Source organism: Rosa rugosa, chromosome 2 (genome assembly GCF_958449725.1).
Source record: "Rosa rugosa chromosome 2, drRosRugo1.1, whole genome shotgun sequence".
Taxonomy (NCBI): domain Eukaryota; kingdom Viridiplantae; phylum Streptophyta; class Magnoliopsida; order Rosales; family Rosaceae; genus Rosa; species Rosa rugosa.
This window is the reverse complement of record NC_084821.1, coordinates 71228050-71245128: the sequence shown is the minus strand read 5'-3', so window position 1 is coordinate 71245128 and position 17079 is coordinate 71228050. Positions and strand designations below refer to the sequence as shown.

The following is a 17079-nucleotide window of genomic DNA, read 5'->3' as shown; positions in this document are numbered from 1 at the left end:
CTTTCTCTCCCTTATACACTGGCCTCTGGGATTCTGCGGGCTGTGGTAGGTCCTTGGCGATCAATGACCGGACCTTTTCTGGGGCTCACTATCCCAATGGTTCGGTTTTGCTTGACCCACCCACACCCAAGTACCGGACCCGACTCTGCCTCCTGTACGTGATAGAACTTTCACTGCCATCAAGCATCCTATGCTATATAAACCGCCGATGGAGTCCAATAATATCGGAAGCTGTCTGCATCTGTAAAATCGACTGCAATTTTACCAAGGGGAATATTTACTAGTTAACAAGTACAGTTTAAGGTATTTTTAAGCTCTTAAATAGTTAAATACGCTGTAATGACTTCATCGAAGAAAAAAAAAAAACTCGCTGCAATGACCCACCACTGTTTCTGCTTTTTATATCAGAAATCCTAAAAAAGAATCTCCATTATCAGAATTCAGAAACCCTAGCTAGCTAGCTAAGCTCATTAAGTGCGTCATGTATTGCGAATTATACCAAATCTCTGTATACAATATGCAGAATCAGAATCCCACCTGCTATTTCTTCATGGTGTGCAGATGGGTACGTTTTATAATATCAGGGTTTTCGAGATACATAATTATGATGGCTGATATATTTTACTTGTTAATTGGATCCAGAGAATCACAAGGTTGAGGGAGAGGAATATATGATTGTACTAGGGTGCATCATGGGATATTATTTCATTGCAGTTATGTTTGAAAAAGTCACACTTTAAGGATTAGTTTTTTTCTTCGATCGTGATTTTTAGGACTAGTTTAACATGAGATTCTTGTACTATCAATATAGTTAAACTAGAATTAAGGGAAGTATCGAGAGCTTTTGTTGCGTTGTGAGGGTTGGGTTGGCCGCCAATAATGAATTATAACATGTATTATGTATTATCTGATGTAAATATATACAAATATATTCTTGCACCAGATACTGTGTATATATATTGTAGTTGCAGCAGAGATTGGGGTCCCCTATTTCCACAGGGGAACCTATATATGTCTCTGGTTGTTGTTAACCCTCTCTTTTTTTTTTTTGGTGAATTTGTTAACCCTTTCTTCCCCACTGATATATATACAGTTAGATTAAGAATGCATGAAATCAATATATTTAGAATGCCTCTGTATTTTCATTTATATATTACCTGTCTATTTATTTGGTCAATTCACCAAATTATATATATAAATATGCATAGGTCCTATGGAAAATGAATTTCCCAAACCAAACCATGCCTTGTCTTATTCTTATAGGTCTGCAATTATTGTATGTAGCAACATCATCCTAACATTAGGTTTACAATATCCATCTTTGTGTCGTTTTCAACTTGGCTTGTAAAATTTAGGTTGTGATTAATTTAATAAATGAAACGAGAAACTATAAGTATGTAATGTTAACTTGAGATATATTGTTGGCCAATTTCTTCTTAAACTTAAAAACCCAAATTAATATTTTTGTATACAAATTTGATGTACTCATTTTCCCATCTCTAAGTGAAGCTTAAGAGACACTAATGTTTTTTTTTTTTGATTTGTCAATCACACGGTGTCCTCAAAGGCTTTCTAGGCCCAGAGACTAATCCGTGCTCGGGGAATCTTGTCAGAATGCTTCCTCTCCCTGGTCACCAAGAATATATTGAGATTTAACTCCAATAAGCGTCGGCGAGATTTAACTCCAATAAGAGACACTAATGTTATTTCTTGAGTAATTGTGAGAAAACCAATAGGAGTGGAGATTAATATTGCAAAATAATTGAGGCCAAGTTTTTCGGAGATATATATTCACCATCAACAATCTCTGTCACAATTAACTTCTAGAACCAGATAGAAGGATATAGCTAGGGAGGTCACTGTCATACGTTTAAAGAGTGAGTACTCTACCGCAAGAATTTCAAGGCAAAATTCTATAATAGTCACTGCTCAACGATTGGAGAGGGTCGATAGATCGTTTTCTGTTCTTTTTGAGTTGTTACAATCAGATTGGGTCACCTAGCCTATTGGCTTCTCTGTCATGTACGTACCAATTGCACATCTAATCTAATCTACTTCGGGATTGGTCGATTTAGTTTCCCAAAATATGAAATTTCATTTGTATATGTAGTCATCTAGATTAAAACTTGGAACTAAACTAATTTATTAATGGAAATTATTCTATGCACCGACGGTGTAAGTGACCCAACTATTATAAAATAATCTCAACCCTTGATATTTATTATCAACTTTATTTTTAATAAACAAAAAGTGTATTTAATGCAATCTAACCATTCATTTATGTTGGTGCAAGTGCATGGCGGTGCTCTGAATAATCTCTCATTTATTAATAATTGTTTTGAGTGAACTGTTTAGGTTTGATTTGATAAAACTGTTGGTACTTGTTCAATCTTTCATGCTATGATTGCTATCATTTACTCCATAACATGTGGTTTGCAACATGTTGCATGTCAATTTCCACTCCATTGATGATGATATGATTATGATATATTTTCCGTAAGAACACACGTAACTTCTTGTTCGTTGGTAAATTATTTCTCTACGGCTTCAGTTCGATAATTGCATCTACTACCACGTTCGATCTCCTTTAAGGAAGCTTTTATTTGCCAAATGTTGGCTTTAATTAGAAGTAATATAATTAGACAATTAGTTGGGAAGAGGTTGTTCGCCAAAGTAGAAGTCCCCCACCCTACATCCTTTGCCTAAACCAAATCACACTAATTAAGTATTCCTGAAGCCACCTTTAGTCAGTATTATTCTCTTCTCCGTTCAAGATTCTAGCTAGCTACTAATGAGAATATTTTACTCAATAATAGTTTCCACTTCCAACTCTAATCACTCTAGCTACTATGATTAATTGAAAATTATTTGGGAGAATCTTATCCCTCTCAACTTGAAAGGGTTCCAATTTATTCAAGCACATTGCCGCATCACAGAGTTACCAACCAATCCAGAAAACCATGCATGGTACATCCACTGGCTCCAGGTTTACATAATAGTGGTTTCGTTGGAAGTACTTTTGCTCAATCAGACTTTTTCTGTAAGTGCTGTTGTTGGGAGCATATACAAATTTTTTGTAAAAGATACAAGTGCTTTCCGGAAAGCACTCGAAAACTACTAAAAAGTGCTAACCAAACAAACGCTGTGAGCATATATATATATATATATATATCTGTCAAACTCTACTAAAAGTGATTTTACAACACACTTTTAAATGAACCGACTTCAGTATCTCCTAGCTAGACGATCACAATGCACGATCCTTAGATCGTATTGATTTCATCGCATGATCAATTGAATCGATTGAGAATTGATCTTGACCTATTTATGAACATGTGAAAATGTAGATTGGTGTGAGGTCATTTTCAATCCTAGTAAACAACCAAGTAGTTGTCTCCATCAGCAGTGAGTACTCTTTTGCTAGTTTTGCAAAGACAGTACTTTCAGAAAGTGTATCTTTCACTTTGTGGTTATTAGTAAAATGTACTCATCCCACCGGCAAGACATGATGCCTAGTCTTTGTGGTTGTAATGCTGCGCTGTGCCGACTGCCAAGTCCATTTCTTCATCACGTCGGAATTGGTTTGTACAATCATGAACTCAAGGACTAGAGGCTCTTGTTTGGCCGCAAACTATGAAAGATTTTTTCTGATTTGCTTGGAATCTTTATATTCTGTTAGTGTCACTCAAATTGGTAATCATCTTTATTAGCAGGTTGCTAATGACATCCTCAAATTTGGTAACATACTTCAAATAGTATGTTAAACTGGGTTACTTGGAGATATTTGGAATTCTTGTAATCTGTTGGTTTGTATTGCATATGAAACATACGAGGTATTTCTCTAATCTCCCAAGACATGGTTCAACACCTATGAGATTTGTATGCTCAACACTGTACTTCACATATTGGATCATATTCGTGACAAGAATACACTTTTTCACGACTATAGATCTACCATACTCTGAGCACTGTGGTAGAATTCTCGCTTGAATGTACTGATACTTGAAGCACTTAGGATGCAAGTAAAATGGTTCGGTGCAAGGTCCTTTTCGATAGGTAATTTTGCCACTAACCAATTCTTATCTCTTAACTGTTGATCTTTGTTTGAGTACCTAGGACAGTTAAATCACCAGCGAACTGCTCCACGATAAGTTTCTGTAAATAGTGGTGGCCAAATATCCATCTCTATCTAACAGAGGTGGGGTTCTGTACAATCATGAAAGGCACAGGATTGCAGTTGTCTTTGTCTCTGAAACTGTGAGTAAATGATTCAGTCACCTATAAAATCATACTGTTCTTGTTATGTATGCAACCTCAAACACTTGCTCAAGAGTTCAACAAGAAAGCCACTCTGCTAGTCCAATAAGAAAGAATTCGGTACTAGAAAAAAATTTATCAAAGTAATTCAATCTCAGAATAAGCCTTCTAGACAAGCATATCTTGGAACCACGATGCTTCCATTTGCAGTTTGTAAAGTTCTGTTTGTCAATTAATTGAAAATTTAATGTCTGGAAGGCTTATTCTGAGATTGAATTACTTTGATAAATTTTTTTGGGCATCAAAGACAAGCAATTACAAGCATTAGTGAAGTTGGGCCTCCAATCAGTCTAAATGAATAATCCATAAAAGTCAAAACAAATAACCCTAGTGTAGAATATATATATATATATATATATATATATATATATATATATATATATATATATATATATATATATATATTCTACACTAGGGTTATCAGCATACCAAGAGCACAAGAACTCTGCTTTTACATTAAGGTTATCAGCATACATATAACATGTCCAGATGAGAAAATGGATTTGCTTTCTCTACATGTTAAGGAGCATCTATCATTACCAGCTCTAAACCTATTATGATGAACAACTTGAACAAAGCTACAGACCTAATGCAACTGCAACTCAAACCAACCAACAAATTAAACACCTAGCTACCAAAACTAACACAGAAAAATCAGAACATAAAAAAAAAAAAAAAAAAAAATCAGAACATTCATGTAACGCTCAAGTGTGGCTCAAATTAATAGAAGGTAAGCTGCCAATAGTTAAAGTTGGTGTTGTAACTTTAGACCAACAAAGATCTGCTCCAAGTCAAACTAATCAAGCTACCTATATCCAAGCAAAAGAGGTGTTTGACAAAAAAATGGGTACCAAACGGGATACAATGAGATGAATTCCTCCTCCATTAAAAGTGAACATACAATTACTAAATCCTAGCAATAAATGTACCTTTTCAACATTTTCAGAAGTTCGTATCTGTTAAAGCTAGGAAAGGGAGGAATCACAAGGAAAGGGAATCCTGTCAAATCTTAAATGAACAAAGAAAATACACTTGGGGATTTCAAAAAAAAAAAAAACAAGAGACACTTGGGTTGGCTATGAGCCAAAGTCCATTAAGTCAGTTTAAAATTATCCAATTAACAATCTGCCCAGAGTAACGATCTGCTTAAGCATGTGTAATGAGAAAATTAGCGCACCTCACAACAAAGAAGAAAATGTACTCCACAACTAAAGTTTGCATATTCAATAACAAATACCTCCTTCCTCAACTTGACCCTAACATGATCCCATCGGAAGGGTGCATCTTCCCCTGCTGCCAGAGGAGAACTGCTACTGTGTCCATGATGAATAGCTTCATCCTCCGGACTCACAGGTGACTCCAATCTTCTCACACAAACCACATAAATTTGAAGTTCCTGGAATTGAATAGCTCAACTTCACAAACTAAACGAAGCAAATAAAGAACTGATACTTAAAAATGGGTACCAATTCCTCGCAGAGTTGCATCAATGGGTACCAACAGCCTAAGCAGCAACTAGTTTAACATAAAATAGCTTATACATGCACTAGTAACAGCAGTTATAGTAACCATTCACAAGCTTGAATCGAAAGTTCAAAACTGACCTTGATTCAATAAACTGCAGCAATTCGGTAGCACAGGGAGGAATGGACCGAGCTTGTGACGCTCCCCGAGTAGCTCAGATAGATATCTGCACAGAAAATTAATCACATCACCAATCAAACGCTCTTGTTTGACAAAACTTCAACACTAATGCAGCTAAGAAGCATCAGATCTCCAACAACTCAGTGCGGATTAAATATAGCTCATCCAGGTAGATTCATGTACAAGTATATATAGTTGATAAACGACCATGGTTAAAATCAATTAGATCTCGGAAGAAGGAAGATTGAAACCTTATTTACCATAGACTAGAAAACAAAAACTACACACAATCCCCTCTTCGCAACCTTCAGACCCAATGCCCTCAAATCCTTCTTCCCGCTGCCATGGCAAATTTCACAATTTTCATCGATGACTTCTTTATAGATTCTACCATGCTGCTACGGCTTACTTCTGGCCCTTCTAATTGACACGGTAAAGTTTAAGACCGACAGTACAATTTCAAGTGCCTAGAGGACTAACAGTACAATTTAGAACAATGCATTGGTTTTCAACTTTTGATGAAAATGTTCCCGAAGCTTTGTTTTCAAAATCAAGATTACTACATCTACATGCATGGCTAAATTTCAATTTCAGTAGAGGATTCATGAACCCACAAATTTCAATTACACATTGATTTCCAAGCTAAAATAACTTTTCCCAAATTGAACTAGGACATGAACTACTTTACTTGCCAATCAAAGAATCAGAACACAGATTAAGGCTGAGAAATTGAGTCACCTTTAGGGAATCAGAAGCCTTCATGAGCTCAATTTTGAGCTCCATCATAGTGGTGGCCTCACTGGACCTTATAACAGACGCCAAGGCCCGAATCACCGCCATGGTCTCAGCCAAATCAAGCTGCTTCCGCCAGTTATTAAACTCCACGATGACGTTGAGGCTTCCCGGAATCAGAAGCCAGCTTGGGCTCAGCCTTGGCAACGACAACCGACCACTGCTCGTCGGGATTTCGATCCCCGGCGACCTGGACCTGGGTGAGCCAGTAGCTGGTGACGACCCCTAACCCTAACCGCCACCCTCCCCGTCCTTTCCTTCACCAGCGACAAGGTTGGCGAGACCTTCTTCGACCTTCCTCAGTCAACGAACCATATAATAACCATCAACAAGTTTACACATTCAAATCCGAAAATTCACAGAGAGAGTTGAGAGTAGAGGAGGTTCTGAGCTCAAATTGAAGACGAAGTGAGAGAAGAGGATCTGTCCTGAGCTTAAGAACTTGGTCGAGAGAGAGGAGCAATTTTTCTTTTTTGTTATCGAGAGAGAGAGAGAGAGAGAGAGAGGGTTAATAATTCAATAAACCATATCCTTGTACTACAATAGTGATTGTACTTAAAATGTCTTGCTAATACCTAACTAATTTTAACATTCTAGCTTCATTTGGTTCCATCATGGTAATGTCCCTGGAATAAGCAAAATCCTTCCAATAAAGTTGCCAGACTCCATGAGTGCATGGGCCTCTGCTGCTTGCTTGAAGGTGAAAGTCTTGATATTGGAAGCTGTCACACTGCCATTCCTTATTGCAGGCCAAACATGCTTCAGCACCTTCTTAACAATTAAGGCTTTCATTTCTGGAGTTCTGTTCCGCAATGCACAAGCTGCATGAACAACCACCATGAGTTATAAATTATAACTAATACATATTAACAAACGGCAATAACATGAAATCTCCAAGGTATTAATACTGAGAAGCAACATAATACTCCAGTTTAGTATGTACCATTGACAATGTGGCGCCCCAAACTTTCCTTGTGAGAATCTTGTCCAAACGTATTACAATTAGGACCAATGGTGACCAGCCTACCCCCAGAACTACTTAAGCAAGAACAGTTTTGCTGAAAATAGTCCTCCCCACGGCAATCCAAGATAACATTCACACCTGCCATTGAAAATATAAATATTTAGTTGTGTGGCTTAAGCTAAGTCCACATAATATACACCACAAGTACCATCATATTCATTCGAATTATATATCTTTATTAGTTGCAGAGACATGAATATATAGAAATGTAATAATCTCTTAGCAGAATTTGGCATATATACTAGAGGTGCACTTATTATAAATTAAGGAAGGTGTTAACTCTTTCATTTCACAGGTTATACAAGAAACAGTTTAAAGTCATTATACTTTCCATTAATTACTCCTGCTCTTGCAATTGTAGGTGAAACCAGAAATCAATTAAATTCCAAATTAAAAATCTTATCTTCAGTTGTTCACTAACCTAACCCTATAGTGCCATTGGCAAGCTTTTGGCTGAAAAAAAACATCTGCCAATTTGATGTCATATATGTAAGTACGTAATGTCTCACTTGCCTAACTGCAGCCATAGGCATCCTTCCTGTGATTCTATTCCAAAACTCTCACAACTAGATAATTCCCTCTAATTAAACATAAAATAAGCCATTCATATGTTTCATAGTTTAAGGCATGAACACCCAATTAAACCCAAATAGTAATATCTTTTACCTATGCTCTCAAGAATTGTACCAGATCAATAAGCTGAATCAAATATGCACTAGGTGATGAAATTGCATATATATATATAAGTGCACAACCGGTAGGTGTTTGATCCTTTGTTAGAATGATATATATATATATATATATATATATATAGAGAGAGAGAGAGAGAGATTGCATTTTGGTCACCTTGCATGCATAATAAATCATCTAACTGTGACCAAATTAATAGATAAACAGTGATTAAGATTACTCATTCTTGTGGTTATTAATGTGAAAACAAACCTTTGCCTTCTGTTTCCATCAGTACCCTTTTCTCAAAGGCCTCTTTACGATAATTGATGCATACACTAGCTCCAAGCTTCCTACAAGCTTCTAATTTTTCATCACTACCTGGTCATCATGATTTAGATTTATTAATATATAAAAGGAGTTATGCTGTAAATCAAAAAGTTTGACTTATATACCTGCAGTGACAAATACAGTCACCCCCTGGTGTTTAGCCATTTGAATGGCAAATGTTCCAATACTACTTGACCCCCCATGAATCTGAAATTAAGATATGTCAAAAGCTATATATGCATTAGAGAAAAATAAGAACATAAATAATGCCAGACAGTTGATGATAGTATTTGCAAAATGTTTAATAGTATGGTAGACATTATACTTGTAACAAAATATTCCATACTTCATCACAAATATACATCAAATCATTACAGATTCTTGTATCAAATTGCTGGAACGCAAACAGAATACTAGAGTACTATATATGGAAGTTGATTTCTCACCAAAAGTGTTTCACCAGAAGAAAGACGAGCCCCTTTTTTCTCATACTCCTGCAGCGCATCAGATAGCCTTTCCTCCATAAACAACTCTGACCATACAGTACAAGCAGCTTGAGGAAATGTGGCAGCCTCCTTTACACTAGTACTATTAGATGGAAAAGGAAGCAATTGTGCAACTGGAACAGCGACATACTGTGCATAACTTCCTCCGTCGGTAATAGCACACACCTACAAACAACTTAACACATTAACCAACAGCACGTTTTTATGAGAAAACTGCAATTTTTTACCAATCTCCTTGTACCCCTAAAAGGATGAAAATTAAGTCCACATCTTGACATTATAGCTAGATCGAAACCCACAATTTACCAATTTCCTGTCCAATTAAATCAATTAATTAAGAGACAAATTAACCCTAATAGCTAGCATATATGTACGTATGTATCTGAAGTAGCTAGCTAGTCCAAATTACCTTGTCGCCTATTTTCCAGGCTTTCATATCTTTTTCGGACATGCCCACCCCATACTCACTGATGGTTCCAGAACACTCGAGTCCGAGGTAGTCGCTTCTTCTGTTGCTTCCTCCGTCGCTGCTTCCTTCCCAGGGTGGTAACTTCGTCTCCCTCTGGTGGATGTCCGGTCGATTCACCCCCGCGCTGGACACTTTTACGAGCATCTCGTCCGCTTTGGGTTTCGGCCTTGGCACACGACGTACTTGGAGGACATCCGCTTTACCTTCAGTTGTAGTGACAACGGCAAACATAAACCGGGTCACCTCTGGCGTTTCCTCGTCTCTCTGAGTTGCCTCGTTATCATTACCACCTTTCCCTCTCTTGGAATACCACTTATTCCCAGAAGATTCTGACTTGCGAGAGCTAGATCCGCGGAGCTTGTGCATTTCTGCTCCCGATTGATGGATCGATTGATCTAGTGAAGGAAAGCTTAATTTGGTGGGAGGCTAGAGAGAAGGGGAGCTAAGAGGAGTTCGGTTTCGAGTTTCGAGTTTCGAGTTTCGAGGAAGGGTTAGGTGACGAGGAGTTAAGAGAGAGAGAGAGAGTGATGCTGTTGGATTCATAATGGTTACTAATTAACTACCTAATTTCCAAATTCCAACTTTGAACTTGATTCATACTAGACTGATGGAGAATTAGTAATTGCGCACGTGAGTGAATACGAAAACATGTGTCCTAATTACGCACGTGACTGAAAAGAAAAAAATATACCCCCATTTTCCATTTTTATTTTTTATTTTCTTATGTTACATTTGTATCTTTTGACCTGATAAGTAAAAGGGAAAAAAAAAAAAAATCAAGAATTTAGATAAGAACCTCATAGTAGAGACTAAGGACGGCGGGGTGTCTTGTCATCGTCTTCTCAAAACTTATCAAGGTGAGAGCGATGGAGGCGTGTGGTATCATTCTGACTAGATCGGGGTATGTTCTCAAGTTTTGCTTCTTGGTCTGAAGTTCAGTGTCGACGTGGTCAGAATGGGGCTTGGTAGTTCTTGGGTTACCGGGTTGGAAGGATGGTGGCGCGATTGAGCTTGATTAGGATGGTCACACATCTTAGGCTAGGAGAAGGTTGCTGCAGCTTGCTGGTTCTGCATTGAGCTGTAGTCAGACCTTGCTTTGTCAACGTTGGCGATGGTGGGATGGTCATCGAACTCGCGGCAGATGGTGTGGGGCTGATGGCGGCTAGTCCGTGGTCAAGTGTTTTTCCTCAATTCATGGGCTTATGGCCAATGCAATTGGGCTTGGGCTCTAGTTTTTATTTTTCTTGTTTTATTTTATAGGAATTCCTCTTTTTATGTGGGTGGAATCCGTCGGTTCTCTCTAAGATTTGTCCCCATAAATACTAAGAATGTCTTGGCTCTTGATTTTCTACAACATTTCTGGGTTGACTTTGGCTGAATTTCATGATCTTAAAAAGTTGAATCATTTAGGTAGTGATTTTTTTGACAGCCCCATCGAAGTAGATCATTATGTGTAATTTCTTTGATCATTGCAATGAGCTGATTTCTTTAAAATTAAACAAAAAAATTGTTGAAGGAGTCTATTTTTGTTTTGTTTTTTCTTTATTCCGAGCAATGAAGAGGATGGTCAAATCTTAGAGAAAGCTCACTATTGACCGAGGGGCGGATTCATTAGGTTTGAGGTTGGGTAGTTATTCTACCTCGAATTTTTTTGCCAAGTTATAAAAACTTTTGTGTTTAAGATTTTGCAGAAAAACTTTCATGAAGAGGGAAAGAGGTTCAGACCAAGAATGAAAAATTGAAAAGGGCAAAAGGCTGAAGATGGCTCGTCTTGAAACAAAAACCAAAATGAGAAAGGATAGAACAACAAATTAGTTTCAAATTAAGATGTTGTAAAGAAGTGATTCTCTCTAACGGACAAAAGATACACATGGCTCAAAACGAAAGATATGAATGCTGCCAACACATCACATAGCTCAAAGGCTTTCCTGTCTGAATCCTATATACTAGTAATGGTACCCGCGCTTTGCCGCGGGGTTTGTGGTTGATTAATTTAGTTGTAGACTAAGAAAGAATGTTGTAGGTAACAAAAACAAATTGACACACTTAAGAATTGAGATTTGTATTAAGCTCTCAATCAAATCTACTACAATCTCAAATCCAATAATAGATTAACCAAACTTGCAGGGTTCAGTATAAAAAAATCAGAACCTTGCTTATGGAAAACCTAATAATAATGATATATTTACAACACCAAGCAGAAAAATTGATATGACAAAACTGGAGCTGCTTTACTCTCACATGCCTAAGCGGCTAAACTGGAATCTTCAAGCCTTCAGCAAGGCACTTTCTTCTTCTTTGAGTTCTATGTCATGGTTATTGATCACATTGCTCTAAACACCAGCCAAATCTATGTTTTTCATGACCAAGTCCTCCTTCACTTTCTTTGGTTGATGGTGAAGAATACCTTGCTTATATTTCACCTATCTCAGCCAGTGTAATATGTCAGACTCATCTAATCCCTTTGCTGGGCCAACATAACTAATTTGAAGTTTAGAGAACCTAAAATATTTCTTAGCATCTGGTAAAAATTTATTTCAGAAAGGCTTACAGAAGAGAACGGGAGCTTTGAACTATCACTCTAAAACCTTTTTATGAAAAAGCCAAAACAAAACAAATGACTTTGCTTCAAAGAAAATGTGGAAATAACAGAATTTATCAACAGAAACTGTGCACAAAACAGAATTTCACAAACTGAAAGAAGAAAAGGGGTCCGCTAACAACCAAATTCTACGCTATTCATGTATTCCAAAGACAACTGAACAGAAACTCAGCCGATTAGAATACATGATCAGTCCCGCTTAAATATACAAACTCTCATGGGGTAATAATGGTCTGTCAATTATGCAAAAATATGAAAACGATGCATGCATAACCATGTGAACCACACCTTGAACCATGCTCAATTCATGACTATTTGGGAAGGAAAACACTTTACCTTTCCGATAAAAACTTCATTAGCAAGTGGTCCATAAACATCAGATGTATCGAAGAATGTTATTCCTCTATCATATGCACACTTGATCATTGATATGCCAAAATTTTCAGGCACCGGCACATTATAGTCCCATACACCCAAATCCCTACTTGGAAACCTGCATAGACAAATGGAAAAACAACTTACTGCAATTCAACTGAGAAACAAAACCATCCTTTAATTCTAAGTCATCTAGACTAAGCCTAATCACTTTGGTGCAATTTCTGTGTCTTTGAACTCTGGAAGCTATAAAGTATAAAAACAAAGGGAGATAGGTGTACTTAAACTTAAGTAAGAACAGAATTTTAAAAAAGATTGGGGGAACGAAAAGATGATGAAAGATAGATCAATTCATCAAACAGAAATCACGAATTCTTCATTTTCTCAACTCTCCAAATACAAATCATCACATGCAGAAGAACCAAATATAGAAAAATCACAACTCAATTCTCAAATAACGAAATCAACTAACAAAAAATGAAAATTCGAAAAAAATATTTAAAATCAATTACAACTAAATACAAACAAACCCTTGGGAGCTCAGCCAACCCAAACTCTCCCCACCAATTCTTCTCTGCTATTCCATTTTGCAAAATTCACAAACAACCACCTGCATATAAAAAAATAAAAAAAAAGCATAAGAGAACAACCAAATCAGGAATCAAACGAAAAAAAGGCCCCAGACTCACTATCTACACCTCCAACCAAAGGATTCAGGCAAGACCAACCGGAATGTAGGCATGCAAGCAAGAAACCCAAAAAAAAATTAATAATAAAAAAATAGAAAAAAAAAACGAATTGAAAACCAATGACCAGAGCAAGAAGAAGCAATACCGCCTTGATAAAATTCTCCCTTCCTCCTCTCCAATTTCCCATTTCTTTGGTTAAGGCCGATATATCTTCCTTTTGCGAGCGCTCTATCTCTCTCTTTCTCTGACGGGATCAGATATATTCTTCGGGAAATTTGATCTCTCTCTCTCTCAAAGTGAATTCCCCACCTTTTTCTTTCTCTGCATATAGGGCAAACTGAGGCGGTGCTGATCGGTGCAAGAGAAGAATCGAAAAGACCAAGAACTACTGTTGTCGCGCAGGTTTTATACCTAGTTTCTACTCTCACATTATCCACTTGTATTTTTTACAGCTTCACCTGCTTTTGGTATTCTACTTTTCAGTTGGAAGAAATGCATCCATATTGCACAAAAGAAGCTCTTGCAAACATATAAAGCCACTGGGTGTTATTGACTTATTAAGACCAGGCAATGGTTTCTAGAGGAACCCATGACATTGCACACATTTAGTATATTTAGAACAACATTACACAATAGAATATCCTTTTTAAATAGTTCATTGCACAATACTATTCTCTGTAAATCTGTAAATAGTTCATTGCAGTATTAACTTTGCTACTTGTTTATCAACACAAACAAAGAATACGACACAAATTACACTGCAAAGCCTTGCAATCTTTCTCTCATTCTTTGCATTACAGATTTTTGTTTTCACTGAGGTTACACGCTTTTAAGAAGGCTGAAAACATTTACACTTGACTACTTAAATACCATTATTCTCTTCATTGTCTTTGATTGCATTTTCATTATTAACTTCTACCAAAACTAACTTCAATAGAAAGTTCATTATTGTGTAAGTAATACTCCTAATACTTTTTCCTTTCAAACACCATGAAATATTACTCCTGCCATACAATATGTCCTTCTCTACTGAATGACCAATCAATCAATACACAAAACTCAGTCAGCCAAGAAGCAAAACAGAAACCAGTTAGAGAGTGTAACTTGAAAACCGGACCCTTATGTAAATCCAATTCCAATAAGTTAATCATTTAACTTAGTGCTATAGGAATTCAATCAACAAAATTGTTTATATAACATTACGAAAACTTAGTGGGTTCCTAGTTTGCAATTCTATATAATCATGATTAAATCCACATATCTACTCATTCTCTCTTCATGACAAAACAGAGCCCCAAAAAAAGAAAATAAAGAATGATTTCGCTACAAAGAAAGCAGAAAGAAAACACACCCGAATGTAGACACATTCATCACCAAGTAAAGAAGGCTGATTAATGTTTACGATAAAGAGAGAATGGACATCATGTGGAGATCGTCAGACATGCAGAAATCAAACCCATAGAGCAATCTAACCAAAACCCTCTTTCATATACCATCTTTCTAGCATAAGAAGAGTTCCTCAACAGCATATAATCTCACACCAGCAGACCACCTCATATCAATTTTCTACTCTACTCTCGGGCTATGGCTTTAAAATTGAACTAAAATGTTCAAAGGTTACAACTTCAAAAAAATTCATCCTCTAGAAATCTCAGGAAAAAAAAAACCTTATCAAAAACTTTCTAAAAATTTAAAGTTGAGCATGATTTCAAAAATTGCTTAACATGTATTCTCTTCCATTTACCTTGATTTACAGATTCAACCTTCTCCTTCTCTTCAGACCTTGCAGACCAATTTCTTACAACAGTAGCATATGAAACCTGCATACAAAACCAATCACAGTTTAACATTAAATAGGAACAGTTTACAATTACAATGGACAAAATTGAGAGAGGAGAATTAAGGAACCTTGAATGTAGAAGCAATCTATGTCTCCAAGCATGAACAATAACTCTGGAATTGGATGTTTGAAGCCACACCTCAGCAGCTCTGCTGCCTTTCTCAACACACCTCCACCTCAAGGTTAAGCCAATAACCCAGAAACCCCTGACATCACCAAAACCCCAAATCAAAATTCTTTCAAAAAGAACCACAAATTCTTTCATTCTCCGTGTTTCTTGATTATTACTATTATCAGAGAACACAAAAACACACACACGGAGAACATGCAGAACATATTCTCTGGAATTCTCTCCCTCTCTTTCACTCTATCAACAACAGAAACACAAAGCTCAGCCAAGAACAAAGAGAAAAAAGAAAAAAAAAAACATCGTGTTTATCAGCTTCAGAAAACAGATTACATGAAACCCAAAATTTAACTCATCGCCAAAACCCACTCTTTCAACACAAATCAAATTTGACGAACTGTAAATCCAACAAACAGCCAACAAAGAAACCCTAAATCGAAGAAACACAGACGCAACCATGACATGCAACATCAGAACTGAAATTACCCGCAAATCGGTTGCAAGTAATCTTGCCAAAAATTCTCAAATGCAAATAAAAGACCGATTGCACAATCCTCAACACTATTTACCTCTGGGTGGAGCGAGGTATCATAGACACGATAGCACTGACAACCACCCCAGGTGTCGAAGCAAGAAATACACACACTGCTGAGCAACAACCCAACTGTCCAAGAAATTGAATTCCCTTCACTCTCTCTACCTCTCTGTGAAGCAACTGTGAAGCAAAGAAGAAAGACACGGGAGATCAAAGCAGGAAGACAGGTGTCGGGACAAAATAGTCTTTTCAGCCTTGACCGGCTCGGCTCGCGCCGGAACTGTTCATAAGCCGATGAACAGTGCGTTGAGAATTTACTATATAGTAAATGTCTTTACCAAAAAAATAAAAAAATAAGAATCCCAACTATGTAGCGTTGTGATCAAGCATCCAGCTAATTAACTATCTACCTATATAATAACTGACATTCATCGTGTACAAATTCCAGCAAATCCCTTGAGCTCCAATTCACATAAATACTGTAACACTTGGATTCTTATTATCCAAGACCACTTGATCTGGAAACCATTCTAGGTACGAGGGAGTAGTTCGACCATGAGGAGTTGTAGTTTCATATGCCCTTTCTGCATCATCGTCAGACTCGAACACAAGGCGGTGGAAGTAGAGGCGATCACCTCCCAATTTACAGAGGGCTACACGATGGGATGCGAATAACTTTGAATGTGGCCTGTCAAAATTAAAAATAAAACGCAAATTTTATATACATATTCCTATATATATATATATATATATATATAACAGTAATTGCTTGAAGTGTTCTATAAGGTCATTTGCAGAAATAGGTTGGATCCCGGCATCCACAACCAAGAAAAGCGTTTTCCATTCATAGCGACGGTGAAGGTCGTAATATCTTGTGTTAGCTTCCAACGCATTCATGATAGGTAGCGGCTCCCATCCAGAATTATTAATGTGATAAACTAGATAAACACAAAAAAAAAAAAAAAAAAAAAAAAAGTACGACATATTGTAGTTGTAACTATAGTATAAACAGTTCTGGTTAGTAGAAAGATACTCAATATTTACAGACAAAATAACAAACCTTGAGCAAACCCGATTGAAGAAGCACATATATATACCTTTTATTAAGGATACGAAGAGCATGAACTTGACCACTTCCTAGCGCACAACCTTTTTGAGGA

The 17079-nt window shown here is 36.9% G+C and overlaps 1 protein-coding gene and 1 long non-coding RNA gene across 10 annotated transcripts; both read right to left on the bottom strand.

Annotated features, from left to right (window-relative positions):
• Positions 1 to 5209: 5209 nt before the first annotated feature.
• LOC133729896 (uncharacterized) lies at positions 5210 to 10314 on the bottom strand. Of its 2 annotated transcripts, XR_009856541.1 has the most exons (9): positions 9692 to 10314; positions 9223 to 9447; positions 8902 to 8983; positions 8720 to 8827; positions 7697 to 7855; positions 7329 to 7574; positions 6700 to 7221; positions 5922 to 6007; positions 5210 to 5713 (listed from the first exon to the last, which is right to left on the bottom strand). XR_009856541.1 is itself a non-coding variant. In XM_062157523.1 (6 exons), exons 1-6 carry the CDS (start codon positions 10115 to 10117, stop codon positions 7366 to 7368), a joined length of 1209 nt encoding a protein of 402 aa, XP_062013507.1. In that variant the 5' UTR covers positions 10118 to 10314; the 3' UTR covers positions 7249 to 7365. The 2 variants fall into 2 exon arrangements, 1 of the variants encoding a protein (XP_062013507.1); XM_062157523.1 differs by lacking the exons at positions 5210 to 5713; positions 5922 to 6007; positions 6700 to 7221 and having other exon boundaries at positions 7249 to 7574.
• Positions 10315 to 11788: 1474 nt separating this feature from the next.
• LOC133729895 (uncharacterized) lies at positions 11789 to 16125 on the bottom strand. Of its 8 annotated transcripts, none has more exons than XR_009856539.1 (7): positions 15954 to 16124; positions 15326 to 15463; positions 15162 to 15237; positions 13418 to 13875; positions 13259 to 13338; positions 12690 to 12846; positions 11789 to 12174 (listed from the first exon to the last, which is right to left on the bottom strand). It is a non-coding gene; the product is annotated as an uncharacterized LOC133729895 (long non-coding RNA). The 8 variants fall into 8 exon arrangements; XR_009856536.1 differs by having other exon boundaries at positions 13563 to 13875; positions 15954 to 16122; XR_009856534.1 differs by having other exon boundaries at positions 12690 to 13338; positions 15954 to 16125.
• Positions 16126 to 17079: the final 954 nt, after the last annotated feature.

Bases quoted from the DNA above. Each gene is read 5' to 3' on its own strand.
- LOC133729896 (XM_062157523.1), bottom strand. From the start codon at position 10,117: ATGCACAAGCTCCGCGGATCTAGCTCTCGCAAGTCAGAATCTTCTGGG. The intron at 8,828-8,901 runs GTATATAAGTCA...CATGATGACCAG, and splicing joins GACTGTATTTGTCACTGCAG to GTAGTGATGAAAAATTAGAA. The intron at 7,575-7,696 runs GTACATACTAAA...TTGTTCATGCAG, and splicing joins GGGGCGCCACATTGTCAATG to CTTGTGCATTGCGGAACAGA.